Source organism: Colletotrichum fructicola (assembly GCF_000319635.2).
Source record: "Colletotrichum fructicola Nara gc5 chromosome Unknown KSG_Nara_v1_contig01, whole genome shotgun sequence".
Taxonomy (NCBI): Eukaryota; Fungi; Ascomycota; class Sordariomycetes; order Glomerellales; family Glomerellaceae; genus Colletotrichum; species Colletotrichum fructicola.
The window spans coordinates 612,868-627,604 of record NW_027094051.1 but is presented as its reverse complement, the minus strand read 5'-3'; the positions used below and the strand labels follow the sequence as shown (position 1 = coordinate 627,604).

The 14,737-nt window shown below is 51.8% G+C and overlaps 6 protein-coding genes across 6 annotated transcripts; 5 read left to right on the top strand and 1 right to left on the bottom strand.

The window, feature by feature from the left end:
- Positions 1 to 457: 457 nt before the first annotated feature.
- CGGC5_v000195 (uncharacterized protein) lies at positions 458 to 961 on the top strand (the record flags this gene model as incomplete). The annotated part of the gene is made up of 3 exons (XM_032026503.1): positions 458 to 624; positions 698 to 839; positions 908 to 961. 3 exons carry the CDS (start codon positions 458 to 460, stop codon positions 959 to 961), a joined length of 363 nt encoding a protein of 120 aa, XP_031877049.1.
- Positions 962 to 2,896: 1,935 nt separating this feature from the next.
- On the top strand, positions 2,897 to 3,990 carry Ari1-5 (Aristolochene synthase; the record flags this gene model as incomplete). The annotated part of the gene is made up of 3 exons (XM_032026502.2): positions 2,897 to 3,164; positions 3,241 to 3,514; positions 3,573 to 3,990. The coding sequence occupies 3 exons, from the start codon at positions 2,897 to 2,899 to the stop codon at positions 3,988 to 3,990; spliced, it is 960 nt and encodes a 319-aa protein (XP_031877023.2).
- A 1,664-nt stretch (positions 3,991 to 5,654) lies between these two features.
- On the top strand, positions 5,655 to 6,920 carry plyA-1 (putative pectate lyase A; the record flags this gene model as incomplete). Its single annotated transcript, XM_032026501.1, has 6 exons — positions 5,655 to 5,809; positions 5,862 to 6,037; positions 6,087 to 6,193; positions 6,254 to 6,372; positions 6,422 to 6,598; positions 6,653 to 6,920. 6 exons carry the CDS (start codon positions 5,655 to 5,657, stop codon positions 6,918 to 6,920), a joined length of 1,002 nt encoding a protein of 333 aa, XP_031877056.1.
- Positions 6,921 to 7,680: 760 nt separating this feature from the next.
- OCH1-1 (Initiation-specific alpha-1,6-mannosyltransferase) lies at positions 7,681 to 8,955 on the bottom strand (the record flags this gene model as incomplete). Its single annotated transcript, XM_032026500.1, has 1 exon — positions 7,681 to 8,955. One exon carries the CDS (start codon positions 8,953 to 8,955, stop codon positions 7,681 to 7,683), a length of 1,275 nt encoding a protein of 424 aa, XP_031877024.1.
- Positions 8,956 to 10,486: 1,531 nt separating this feature from the next.
- Positions 10,487 to 12,004, top strand: CGGC5_v000191 (uncharacterized protein; the record flags this gene model as incomplete). Its single annotated transcript, XM_032026499.1, has 1 exon — positions 10,487 to 12,004. The coding sequence occupies one exon, from the start codon at positions 10,487 to 10,489 to the stop codon at positions 12,002 to 12,004; it is 1,518 nt and encodes a 505-aa protein (XP_031877035.1).
- A 1,245-nt stretch (positions 12,005 to 13,249) lies between these two features.
- Positions 13,250 to 14,656, top strand: CGGC5_v000190 (uncharacterized protein; the record flags this gene model as incomplete). The annotated part of the gene is made up of 1 exon (XM_032026498.1): positions 13,250 to 14,656. The coding sequence occupies one exon, from the start codon at positions 13,250 to 13,252 to the stop codon at positions 14,654 to 14,656; it is 1,407 nt and encodes a 468-aa protein (XP_031877025.1).
- Between the last annotated feature and the right edge of the window lie 81 nt (positions 14,657 to 14,737).

Sequence of the window (14,737 nt, the reverse complement as noted above, 5' to 3'; positions counted from 1 at the left end):
AGATCCGTGGATAAAAAGCTGTCTTGGCTAGCTGTAAGTGTAGAAGGATCTGTTCCTGCGCCACCTTCTACCCCGTCGACAGTTGAGTCGCTGTGGCGTTTGCGACGCCGCAGATATGAATGCTCTGGTGGCAGGGCATTCACAGCGAAGCAGCTAGGGGGTTCAAATCAGAGGCTGAGTGGTTGCTATACTAGTTTCCAAGTGATGACGTATCTTGGCATCAAACCTCCAGGCAGACTTGTTCACAGAGACGTGTGGCGCCAAGGTGGCTGGCCCAATCCACCACCCTGCCTTGTAAAGATATCTGCTTCCCAGCGAATCTGTCTTCACCTTTCAGCCACTATACAACTCTCCATAGAAGTATGTTGCTTGTTGGCTAGCCGAAAGCCACCGTCACTCGATACCTACGCAACATCCAGCTAGGGGTGCCGCGAAACCATTTCCTGCCCTGATCGCCATGCGACCTGTTGCTAACAACAAACAAGATGGTGTTATTGAGCACAATTCCTGGCCGACGTCGAATGACTGGGAACGTTACAAACAAACTATAATCAATCTTTACAAGAACAGCCAGATGAAAGTTTTGATTGCAGAGATGAAAGCCAGGCACAACTTCAGAGCCACGTACGTGCCAACTTGCACCCAAAAAGGAATCCATCTATGCAACGGCCCTAGCTAATAATAAAGACTCTTACAGGAAACGGATGTACGAAACTCGTTTGTGGAAGTGGGGCGTCGTAAAGAATATGAAAAAGGTCGACAAAATGAAAGTCATCAAATCGATTCAGAAGAGCTCGGCAAGCGTTGGCGAGATCAGTGCGGGGGATTGGTCGAAAGTTGTGAGATGCCACAAAACTGAAATGAAAGAGTACGAAGCCATATTTCGAGAAAACATGGCGTCATTTAGTTCAACGGAACAACCCCGAGAAACCACTCAAGCCACGACTGCTTTTTCGGATAAAACCCCGCCGAGCTCCAGCCTGCAGCTTCATATTCCAACAGCCATCAATCTTCAGAGTCAAGCTTCGAGCGCAATTATTCAGAGCGTTCGGCAGTGTTGCAGTGAGCAGCTGAAGAGCAGGTCGGTGCTTGACGTATTTGAGCCTTGGACAGCCAACATTCCCGGACATCCTAGACGCTATTGGTAAGACATCAAGCACGCCATCTACATCATCAAGTCGCAATCCACAAGCGTTTGCGGTATTAAGTTATGGGAGAGCGCAGACGAGATGGTGCTCCACGGGATCTCATACGACTCATTCGACTTTGTCTGGGAACTGTTCGCTGTGCTGTCTCCTGCCAACACGACAGCATGCCCGGAACTTCGCCAAGCGTCTTTGAGATACCTGAGGGCTCTAACAGCCACGAAATTACATCCTACCCACCCGGTTACAAAGATGTGCGGCTTACTATTACAAAACAGCCATGATTTCCAACTCTGCGAGATCGGGCTACTCGAGGCGTGGAACATATTCGGTTCACGCTTGGGATACGAACACCAGACAGCATGCCGTCTTCAAAGAATGCTGGTCAGCACAGCTAGGCGACTTGGTAATCAAACGGAGGCAGAGCGCCGGGCTAGAGCACTCTACAACCATGCATGTACATCGCGTATGGATTCATATCTGTCGCGATCGTGCGCCCGAAGCCTCTCGCACGTTCTAATCAGCTCATATCAATACGACGAGGCCAGAGAAGTCTGCAAGTCAATAGTGGACTCTTTGCAGTCTCCGGCAGGTTCAGCCATGGACGATGAGCGCGCTATTCAGGCCATGGAGGATTTGGCCGATATTGAACTGAGGCTTGGCAACATCGGTCAAAGTTTATGGTATACTTAGCGAGCAAACGATGCTGGACGCAGGCTATGGCCAGGCTCCGTCGCGTCGGCTCAAATGGAGGAGAAACTGGGATGGGACATATACGCACCCAAGATACCGGTTGTCTGTTGACATGGAACGGAAGACGGACTTGAAAGTTATGTCATCAAGCTCGGCAGGGACCATGGCGACGACTAGGAGGATCGGGGTGATAGGGAAATCCAGGCAGTCAACGTAGTGGTAGAGGAAATCTGTTTCGTTGATTGGAGCGGACTTTTCGGTGACAGTCAGTAATAAATGTATGATGATCCTAGTTTATTGCAGGGCTGGTGGCTTCACCGCAAACTGATGAAAGCTGGAATGGGTCGTGTTTGCTATGATTTCCAACGCTTCGCATCCATGCGATGCGAGCTAGTCTTTTACCCGTTCAACGGGTCGTTGCACGTCAAATACGGCAATGTTGGCGCGATCGACTATGAAATCAGGCGCACAACGCCAGAAGTCTTGGTATACCGCTACTGATTCAACAGCCAACATTGCTGATAGTAGCCAACTTGTTTGCGCAAGCCACCAACCCCCGTCATACCCAACAGTTGAGAAGCAAACATCATGCGCACTAGTTTCTTCATTGTTTCTAAAGCCTTTCAAACATTGGGATCGAGCACCAATGGTGACGCTGCCCATGTCAAGAGGCCCGTTGTGTCACTGATTGAGGCTAGTCATTGGCTTTCGAACATGGTGATTGGCTCCATCAGCGGGTGTCGACATGAAGGATGCGAACTCAGGGCATTTACCAGCAACGTTGCCATATAATTCCGGGTAACCGGGCGAACAATGACGCCCGAGTTTTGAGATAACGTGCTATTCGCCTGCTTGTGGCCACCGAGACTTTTGAGAGAATCAACGAGCCTTGCAGAATTCGTGTTCATGCATACAAACCTTGACGAACACGGCTAGTCCAAGGTATAAAGGCTACGTTCCCGAATTCAGAGATCGCTCTTGCCCAGGTTAGGTCTGAACAAAACAGCTTTCTCTCCTTTCCTTCTCAAACGGTCTTGTAAAAGAAATCCGTTCACAAAATGCTCATTCTTGAGGCATGTGCAAATGACCAGACTAACCGGCCGCCTCGGTCGCATATGGTCGGACGTCCTCACCCTCATGAACTCAGCGTGACGATGCTTGTCAACAACTACTTCCTGCAAAATTGGCCCTTTCCCGACGAGCGTTCCCGACTCAAGTTTGTAGCTGAAGGCTTGCCGACATGGCACTGCTGCCAGTATCCTACCTCTCTGAATGACCGAGTGGTCGTCGCGTCTCGATTTACGGTGATGCTATTTCTGGTTGACGGTAAGCCTGCGTAACGCTCGAGAGGGAACTATCCCAGCACTGAAGCATTGAACCATCATTCTGATGACAACCTCAGACCTGCTCGAGCATATGTCGCTGCAAGACGGCTCATCATATAACGAGCGACTCATTTCCATCGTCAAAGGAGAAACCTTGCCTGCAGAGGACTCTCCCATCGAGAAGATTGTTCTCGAAATTTGGCAACAGATGAGGGCCATTGACAAGCCCCTCTCAGATGATGTTGAAGTGCCCACCTTTGAATTTTGGCGCTCCCAGAATGCCGAAGCTCGGCTAGCGAAGAAGAGCATTGCAGAGTACCTGGAGTATCGAGAGCTTGACGTTGCTTCGCAGTGAGTCTTATTGCATGGTACCTTGCGATCATTAATACATGGCTAATGATCCCTAAAGGCTCCTTCTGGCTTTGCAACGCTTCTCACAGGGCATCACCGTCACGAAGGAAGAACTAGCCTCCGTGTCTGAAATCGAGCTAAACTACACGCATCACATCTCTGTCATTAACGACATTTTGAGTTGGGACAAGGAATACCGTGCGTCCAAAGACATCAACGCCGAAGGATCCATCGTGTCCAACATTGTGCAGGTTTTAGCCAACGAAACAGGCTTGGACTACGATGGGTCGAAACGAGTTTTGTGGACCATGTGTCGTGAATGGGAACGAAACCATGCGGATCTTGTTGCCAAGAGGCTGGAAGAAGGATGTTCTGATTCTTTGAAGGAGTACCTGGAGGGAATCGAGTTGCAGATGTGTGGTAACGAGCTGTGGAGTCGGACTACCTTCCGGTACAATGCCCCCGGCTTGAATTAGGCTCGAAGAAAGCACAATCTTCATCCGAAGTGGGAGATAACATCGGTTATGCATGCCTTTAAGGTTGCTTCATAGAGCTGTTGTGGGATCAAGAGGACCATCGGAAAAGACGAATCCACGAACCAGGGACGCAGATGCAAGTCTAGTCAGGTACACTCAATTTATGCCGCTCATTCGAAAGCCCCCTTTGGTCAGGTATACTGTGCCTGTCATTTTTCCCTCTTTCCTGAAGCTTATCCGACAACGTCTACTTCTTTAGCTGGATAGTCTACAAGCATTGAGTCTTGCCAAGAAAGCGCCAAGGTTGTACCGCAGGCCCATCGGCAGTGAGAGCCGAGATAACTAGGTCGACATGAGCTTATTCTCAACGTCACGAGGCCATTCAGTGCGATGGAGACGAAGCAAAAAGAAAAAACGCGAATGGCTGTTGGGAATAAATGGGCCGCATCGGTGAAAAGAATCAACAGTTGTGGACTTCTACAACAAACCCATTTGTCACAGGCCTGATGGCGTCCGCTCAGTCCCTGATCTTGCTTTCTTCAGGAATGGGTGATTGGAAGTGCCTGTCCATGAAATGCATCGCCCAATCGGCTACACTCCTCAAGGACGACATAAAGATCGCCCGCTTATCTTACATTTATTGCTAGCCAAGTTCTACGGACTGAGCTATCCGAGCCCAGGACGACGTGGCATTGACAGCCGTTGAGACTGGCATTTGTGACAGATGCTTCGATATACTCACAATGCCGTTTGCCACATGAACCTCAGAAGGTACAACGAGGTTCTTGCCTTGGTCATCTTGTCACTTTTCCCCACGGCGGGAAAAACTTGTCCGTCGGTATCCCGTCCACAGAGACCGTAGCCCAAGAGAATAGGTCATTTTCCGTCGTCAGCTCGACAGTGGAATACCAATTCTACCCAATGAAAGGTTTTTGTTGGACTATGAGTTTCTCATTGTGGTATAGACACCCTGTACCCCGGATAGTGCCGGTACCTGCACCCCCCAATCGAGGCGAAATGCTGATTTGAGGAAATTTCTCCAACGTCAACCCCGGACCACCCCATCTCTCCATTGAGATCTCTTAACATGACACAGTCATTTCCCCACCAAATAAACAAGGTGGTAACAAAACAAAAGCTTGTTGACAAGCTTCTTTTTAGGTATTTGGTCGACCCGCTCGGCATGACGGCGTTAGGCTGAGTAAACCCTCCCGTTCTAGCAGCTTATCATCCACGGAGCAGGGGTTCCTTCGACCGATGCTGTCAGGCAAGTGGAGGAAACATTTTGAGGGGCTATTCGAGATTTGATGAGCCCGCGCGCTACCATTCGCGGAACGAGAAGGTTCGTCGCTTCCGTCTTGCAATGTTACCCTCTAATTCCATGAGCCTCACCATTCCCCAGAGAGTGGAAATACTTCCAGCCAGTCAACGAAGTCATGTCGCAATCACCAGGGTGTGTAATGCGATGCCGTGATCAGAAGACCCCTGTTATGTAGACGGAAAAGGGCCCGATCGTGAACTGCGAAGATCGTGTATATAAAGGGACGGCTGGTAGCATGAAACATATTTCACGTCTTTCATAATATTAAGCTCTTCAAAGTGGTTCTAGACCCCCTTGGCATCCTTGGCCTCGTCTTCAATCCACCCTTGACACTAAAGCAACCATGAAGTTCACTTCTGCTTTGGCGACGCTATTCGCCAGCGTCGCAGTCGCAACGCCTACTCCCACCGTCGACAATGTCGCCGACAAGCCCCACCTTGTCAAGCGAGCATCAATCTCCGACAAGGCGACTCTAGGCTATGCCACTCTTAATGGAGGGTGAGTATTACCAGGAATGCAAATTAACTTGGCACTGCTAACAGCTACGAAGGACTTCCGGTGGTGCTGGAGGAACGGTCACCACTGTATCATCTCTCGCCGAGTTCACCGCCGCTGTGAACGAGAAAGACACGGCTGCCAAGATTGTCGTTGTCAAGGGCGTCATCAAGGGTACCGCCAACGTCCGCATCGGTAGCAACAAGTCTGTCATTGGCCTCCCTGGAGCTGGTAAGCCATATCAAGAGCTATTATTAAACATAGTTGCTGATAAGTTCAGGTTTTGATGGCATCGGGCTGCACGCTCGTCGTCAGAGCAACATCATTGTACGCAACATCAAGTCAACCAACGTCCTTGCCTCGACTGGCGACGGTCTCAAGATTGAGGTGAGCCAATTGAGCCTGTGTTGGTGGTAACACACGGACTAATTCCTGGTCAACACATAGCAAAGCACAAACGTCTGGGTTGATCACTGCGAGTTCTCCAGTGCTCTGGTCTCTGACAAGGACTACTATGACGGCCTCGTGGATGCTTCTCACGCCGCTGACTACATGACCATCTCCTAGTAAGTTGACATTCATCCAAAAGAGAGGAAGTAGACTAACGTTCTCAAGCACCTACTTCCACGACCACTGGAAGACTTCTCTGGTTGGCCACAGCGAGAACAACGGAGACGAGGACAAGGGTCATCTCCGCATCACCTACGCCCACAACTACTGGGCCAACTTCGGCTCCCGTGGCCCGTCTCTGCGCTTCGGCACTGGTCACATCTACAACTCCTACTATCTCAAGTATGCCTCCACTCCTCCTCAGTGCATCTTAGAATCAGTACTGACAGCAAGCAGCGGAAACTCTGGCATCAACACCCGTCAAGGCGCGCAGGTCCTCATTCAGAGCAACGTTTTCAAGAACGTCTCGGTTCCCATCACCACTCAAGACTCTGATATTGTCGGCTACGCTGTGGCCATTGACAACGATCTCGGCGGTGCTGCCAACACTGCTCCCGTCGGTACGATGAACGCCAACTCGCCCGGATACTCTTACAGCCTTCTCGGCTCTGCCAATGTCGTTGCCACTGTGCCGGGACAGGCCGGCCAGAAGTTGACTTTCTAAAGGGAGATGATGACTCCATACTTACCCGAGGCTGTGTCAGAGATAGCAAGAGGGAGACTGTACATAGGGGATTTGCTATGAAATATTCATGGCTACGTGAACGCTGCGCATAAACTTCGTATATAGCTTACATGTACATATTTTATCAACTTATCATTTAAACCCTGTACACAATCCGCCTTTCCGACGCTTCACGGGCCGGTCAATTGACACTCCGTTTCAGTTCTGAGCCACATAGGCGTCCATCACTTCATAACCAAGTGATTCTGGCAAGACACTTATGAGAATTAATTGCAGCATTCATGGTTATTTGATCTTATGATATCATAATTATTCCAGCGATGCTTCACGGCATCGCGACAAGTGCCAAGATTCTCTGCCAAAGGTATGTACAGGTGTTCGAAGGGTATCTTCGCGCGTGCTTCCATGTGTATCATCCTCAGCTGTATATCTGTCTATCCATGCCAGTATTCATGTTTCCCATCAAGCAGAAGGAGACCATTTGCTCACTCCGAAGAGCCCCCAGGGCTGCAAAGCAACTAGAATCGGACTATGCCAATGTCGCTCAAGGCATCCGCCGGGTGGCGAGCGCCGTCAATCGCGTAAATAAAAACTGCTTGACAATCATCGCGCTTCGTGTCTGCCGCAGCCAAGTTGTGATGCTGAATTACGCATCTCGGCGCGGCGAATGTTTTGTGGCGTCGTCTATGTCGGACGTATCAATCGAAACTTTTAAGTCGAGAAAACCGCGACCGCTACTTCACTTCAACTTTAGTTCCTCTTGGTTTGCGGGGGGCTGAAGAGCTTGTTGCGGAGGGAACTGTAGCGGCTGTTCGATCGGCTTTTGCTCGCTCTGCTTCTGCTGGAACTTCTGTAGGTTCTCGTGCTCCTCGACCTTCTGCTTTTGTTCATCAGGAGAGAGAGCGTTGAAGGCGGCAGTGTCTTGATCCCACTTCATGACGCACTCGATGTTCCAGTTGCAGCGTTCGACCTCGCCGAAGATGGGATGCCTGAAGCGTGGGTGGCGGCTGGGCCAGTTCGATGCGTGATAATGATGCTTGACAAGCGCACCTCTGGAGTTGTGGTTGCCAGAGTCGGAGTGGCCCTGGCCGGCAGCGAAGGATTCAACGTCGCGGACCAGGATGCCACTGACCACCTTGGACTCGTCAATGTCGTGGAAGGTGTCCCATGTAATGGGTCCTTGGCGAGATCTCGAAGACATGACTTCCAGAACTGCTTTGGTGAAAGCAGAAGGGCCGGTACCACTGATGACCTCGTCAAAGTCGAGTTGGATCTCGGAGATAGAGACTCCTTGGGTCTTGGCGACGTCGGTGAGCCATGCCATGATGTTCTCAACCAGCTTCAGCATGACTGGATGACGAGGGCGAGACATGAAAGTCCATTGGCAGAACGACATCGACTTCTTGCCGAGAATTGGGTGGTCCTTGAAATGAGGTTGATCAATCTCAACACCGATGACTAGGTCAAGATCCTCCTCCTTGTATCTCTCCGGAATCCATCTGCTGACAGGACGGAGATCCTCGACGTCAATGTCGGCGTAGACGCCGCCCTCCGCGTACATGATCATGTACCGCAGTAAGTCCGCCTTGATGATAGTTGCGTTGACATGACGGTACATGTCGACAATGTCTGGGCGATCGAGGCCTTCAGGGCCGTAGTGCTCCTCAACATACTCCATGTCGTTAGTGTCGGTGAGGACTTCATAACGGAAGCCGGGGTTCTTGTCCGTCCATGTTCTGGCTGTAAGTATCTGCTCGCCCTCGAAGGAGAACGGCGCAACTTTCCAACTTTGCCAAATCTTCTTGGGGAAGCCTCGTGTTGACCTTGTGCCGCTGCGCTTCGACAGGTGGACCGGCTTGGGCACTGAACCGATCATGTCGACGTTGAGAATCAGGAGGATAAGGCAAACGCAAGCGATGTACAAGGGAATGCATCGCCGCAACTGAGTTGGAACCCTATTCCGGAAGATGTTTGCCTTGGAGCCTGTTGGGCTCAATGGACTCAATGGACTCATGATGGGCGACGACATGTGGACTGCAGTCGTCCAAAGCTCGAAGTCTGGTGGAGGTGTTCAACCAAAGAAGCTTTAAGACCAAGCTTTTGGCGAAGATGCGACGAGCATAAGAGAAGAACAAGGAACAGCAGGATGCATGTCGAAATTTGAGGAGCTCCCAACATGCAGGCACACGACCATAGGTATTCCTAGTGGCCGAGGCGGGGATTGCCCTACTCTCTTCCGACCACCCCCAATCCCCCACTCGCCTATCAATGGCGCATCATTATCACAGGCCGGGATACAAGGGCCAAGAAGTGGGAGGAAGGGCCGAGGTCGCCTGGCTGAAGTCGCATCGTGTTCATCCTTACTATCCAACGAGTGACAATTCGCCATCCTGTGTGACGCCACCGCCGCCGCTGCAGTTGTCTAATTAAGTTCGTCGTTGCTTCTTTTTGTCTGTCTTCACAATACGAGAAACACTAGAGAGGTGTGCTCAACGGTGCTCGCTCTCATTCGCCTTGGCAAAAGAACCCCGAACAGCCACCACCTCTAGCAGCGGAGAGTAAAAAGAACGGTGGATCGAAGCCATCTAGATTGCGGGGAGGAAATGAGGGCCACTCGTTTGTGGCCACCCGCATTTGGCGCCATAATAGCGCCGGGACGTTGAGCTTGTTCGAGCGTCTATTGGGTCGATCCTTGACCACCGCCGCATGCCGGCACCAACGGCTACGATAGTCAGGGGAGCAAGGCGCGGTGAAGCTTCCCAATCAGGAGGGAGGGCAGCAAATTTCTCACAACTCAGAGGATTCAAACCGGCCGAGTCCTTGAGTCGGGCGAGGTCATTCACATGTCCGGATCACACTACCCAGCTGAGCCGAGTAATGCTACGTTGCCCCACGATGGCCCTACCAGGGACGCCCGGTCTAGTCGCAACCGACGAATGGCATCTACGTCAGAGTGAGGGAAATCTGGTGATTTTCATCTTACGCCAGCTAAAATAATCAAATTCGTTGTTGGTCAAAGTTTGGCTCTCCGCACTTTTACCCCGGTCTATCCCCCGCATATTGGACCAGGGCCCCCCAGACGCCTGATTGCCCAACCGTCTTAGACTCAACCCGCCACCCCGCATCCTTCACGTTATTGACCTCGGAATCTTCTTCATTGTTCAGCTGGTCTTTGAGTTTTGTTTTGGCTCGTGAAACTCTGGACGAACAACCCGTTGACAACGAACTGATTCATGTGGACTTTATCAGGCCAATTGACACAAGGATCTACGCCAAGCCGGACGATCGCCGTGTAAGTGCAGTTCTGCTTCCACAACTGCCGATGTGCCCGTGCAAGATTCGTGGATACTGAAAAGAGCTGTGCCTTCTTTTCCCAAATCAAGTCTTCCGCCGGACAGGCAAGGGTTGAAGCACTCTTCCTGCACCATCACCCCCTCGGGCGGCAGCACACGACCGTAAACACGCATCGTTGACAACTTGAGGCTGAAACCATCGTCCTCGCATCACTTTGCTGTCAGCATCTGCCACATCAGCCTTTCGTGAAGATGTCTCCGAGAAACGAGGGCATTCTTGACAGCACGGACTGGGACGAAGTCAAACCATCGTGGTGCGACAAGTCCAAATGGCTCTCGGAAGAGTCAGATTGGAAGCCGGCCACACTTATTCGGACAAGACGACCATCGCGGCTCAACCTGTCAAGTCTTGGCACCTTTTTCTGGCCCATCAAAGATACCAAACAGTCAGAAACATTGCGGCCGACCGCATATCTTGACGGGCTTCGAGGCTTCGCTGCCTTCCTGGTTTACATCCATCACAACCAACTGTGGGCTCATGAGCCACACGTTCAGAATCGCATCTTCGAGAATTCCTTCGGTTATGAGAACAAGTTCCACTTCATCGCCTTCCCCGGAATCAGGCACTTCTTCACCGGCGGCCACTTCGCAGTGTCCGTTTTCTTCGTCATTTCGGGCTACGTCCTGTCCGCAAAGCCTCTCAGTCTCATACAAGCTGGAGACCACGCAAAGCTTGCTGAAAATGTTGGCTCAGCCCTCTTCAGAAGATGGCTTCGGCTCTATCTTCCCCTGTTGGCCACGACGTTCATCTTCATGAGCTTTCTCCACATGTTCGACATCTGGGTCGACAACATTGACCGGATGTCAACCTGGAGAGAGGACGTCTGGGCATGGTACTGCGAGGCAAAGAACTTCAGTTTCGTGTTCACGGCTGGCGGTGGCCCTTTCTTCAGTTGGAACCCTCACTTGTGGTCCATTCCGGTCGAGATGAAGGGGTCTGTCATTATTTACACCGCACTTCTCGCGTTTTCACGCTGCACCAGAAACGCAAGACTATGGTGCGAAGCTGGCCTGGCTTTCTATTTCATGTACATCGCCGACGGGTGGTACGGAGCCATGTTTGTCGCGGGCATGATGCTTTGCGACCTCGACTTGCTGGCAAAGAAGGATGAGCTACCCGCAATCTTCGACAAGCTTAAGGGAGCCAAGACGTTCATCTACTATCACCTGTTCGTCATTTCGATGTACCTCGGAGGAGTACCGTCGTACACCGGCGATGTCAACAGGATGCGCGAAAATCGCGGATGGTACTACCTGTCTCTGTTGAAGCCACAGGCTGTCTTCGACTACAAGTGGTTCTACCTGTTCTGGGCGGCAACCTTGCTAGTCGCCTGCGTCCCTCGTATCTGGTGGCTGCGGCGCTTCTTCGAGACACGATTTTGCCAATATCTCGGCCGCATCTCTTTCGCTCTTTACCTCGTTCACGGACCTGTCCTTGGAACACTGGGCGACCGAATCTACACTGCTGTGGGTTGGCACAAGGACTCCGAGAGGCAACACCTCGCGCAGTTGGTCGACAAATTCCCGCTCCCGATGGCTGGGCCGCTCGGGTTGGAGCCGGCCTTCGTGCTACCACATCTGATCCTTCTCCCGCTCACCTTGTGGTTAGCAGAGATGGTAACGAGGCTGATTGATGAACCAAGCGTCAAGTTTGCGCAGTGGCTGTACAAGAAAACTCTTCCAGCACCAGCACCATCAACCAAGGCTTGATTGAACGGTGCGGATTCCGGCGTTATGGCACATGTTTTACTAGCTAGTTGATCGGAGAGGCTGAGGCAACAACGGACACCGGCAGTTAGGAAATAGCTAATGATCAGTGTACACCAATTAATTCACTTGCCCGCTATTATTGGACTTCATCGTCTCGAAACTAAAAGTCGCAAGGGCGCAGCCGCTCCTAGCTTGGTACAGCATAACGTCATTGGATGATTGGATTGGTCGCACTCCAAACCATCGAGTGAATCCCGCCTTCTAGTCGAACTCTAAGACGTCCAATGTGCAGGCACAGCGTGCTCGCCACGCGGGCCGATGGGCTGAACAAGCGCTGACGCCTCCGAGACCGCTTCGCAGTAAAAGTCTCGCCTCGATAATCTTTTTCTGATGATGGGCTGAACATCCCGCCAACCCACAGTTCTTTGACAGGCAGACAGCTCTTCTGCTTGAGCTGCACACCTTAATTTCCCGCATGTGCAGCCTTCCATCGACGTGCAGCCGTATCACACCCAATGACGCTGCAAGGACGGATGGATTCCTATTTTGGGTAATGGTGTGGGATGTTCGTGAGGGGGACTGATTGCGACTTGACCAGGGGCGTCTTGCTGTTCACCGAGGCTCTCACATGCTCACATGCTTGAAGCAGCGAGCTGCTTGCTGGACTTGAGCGAATCACCGCTTCAATTCGGGACGCTTATCTCAGGAACACCTCCATCAGCATACAGAGTTTCCGCTCGTCCAGTTCGCCATGTTACCTGACCCTCCCGTGCTAGCAAAGTGGGTGGTTGGGGGTGGACCAACCGGGGATACAAGCTCTCGAGTGAGGGGAAACCCCAACGTCCAAGGTCGTATTCATTTTTTGCTTGCCCACCGATCTACATCACGCGGCACACCTCTCTCCGAGAGCTTCCCCGTCCTTTTCCCACTAGCTTAATCACAAAGTCCATGTATCCCCGTCCCCCACATTCCTTGGAGCTCTTGTTCTGTGATGCAATCATGAACCGCGGGGAAGAAACTGGGACCCAACAAACATTGTGGAGAGACAAAGCATCACTTGTGCCGTAAACCCGGGAACCTTCTTCTCCGTACGTACCACGCAGTCAAGCCCGAGTCAAAGAACTAGAATCGGCAACAGGAAGCTATTCGATTGCAATTGACGCGCTGCAACCCGAGCACCCTGAATGCTGCAAGTCACAGCCAAATGAGCATCCGACCCTCGGCGTGAGCGGACAGCCCCTCGCGATGCTAGCTCGCGACTTCAAGCGTGTCGTCCTCATTGTTGGGCCTTTCCTCTTCCTTGTCTACATTGGCATTCGATGTCTCGACTTTAGGGACTCTTCATCAGGTTTTAACACCTGGTTCGATCACATCTTTGCGCCGAACTGGAGGCAAGCCGATGAGCTCAAACCTCACTCCCGGCCGGCCCCATCGGCTGCCGCACCTCCACCTGCCCCGGAGGACACAGAGCCCCCTATCGCGGTCCCTCCAACGGTCTTACCACCGACGCCGCCTTCGGATTCTATCCCAATTGCCACGGAGCGGACACATCATGAGGTCTTCTCAATATCTACCTTCGACAAGAGGTTCTTCCCCATACACTTCGGCGACGAAGATGCCATTAATCCCAACATCTTGCCCCATCCTACTCTCGATAACACATACATCATTGTTGCGCAGAGGCGCAAGACGCACGATGACAAGACAGCAGAACATTTTGAGCTTGTCTGCAATGCTGTCTTCACCATGGAAGGCCTCTCCTGCGTGGAGGCACCAACGACGCTTCCAATCGCTGCCACCAAGAGTGGCGATGACAAATGTCCCCCCAAACTGGCCTACATCGCCATGAACATTGGGCCTCACGATGCCCGTGTCTTCCACGGTCCGAAGGCACCATTCATTACCTTTGGCTCCAACTCGCTCTACTGTTGCTTCGGACAATTCATGCAAGATTTCCGGACGCTGGGCAACTGGGGCTTCCAGATGTCACTGGATCAGGGCTTCAGCACTGGCACTGAGCTACAGCGCCCACCGCCTTGGGGGACCATGGAAAAGAATTGGTTCCCATTCTGGGATGAGGATGGTGCCGTGTACGTGCACCACGATGTGGCGCCAAAGAGAGTGTTCTCGAAGCTCAACCTCGACGGCTCTGTGGGGCCGGACCTGGCGCTTCTAGCCCCCGGAGATGAGGCATGTTTGGAGAGATACATGCCGAAGCTGCCGCCGGACTTGGAGTCCATACATCAGGCGACCAACTCCCTGAGCATCACGTTCTGCAAACGGATGGACGTGAACTGCAAGCCTACCAGCGACAACACATTCATCTTCACGATCTTTCAGCACAAGACTTTCTATCACTTTCACAGCGAGTACGAACCGTACATCATGGTCTTCCGGCAAAAAGCACCCTTCGAAGTCTTTGCTGTCTCGAAGAAACCCATATGGATTCACGGTCGGGAGAAGAAGGACACTGGGGCGTCTGACATGTTTTATGTAACGTCGATAAGCTGGAAGACGAAGGGACAAAGGTATCATGGATACATGGACGACACTCTTTTCCTGGCCTTCGGTATCGAAGACAAGATGGCTGGTGGTATTGACGTTACCGCCGAGGATTTAATATCAGAGCTTGGGACATGTTTGGAGACCTGATATCCCCATGGTAAGCGTGTTGGACGGAGTACGGATACCAATTTCAGCGTAGACAAATGATTACTGCTTATCATAAAGAAG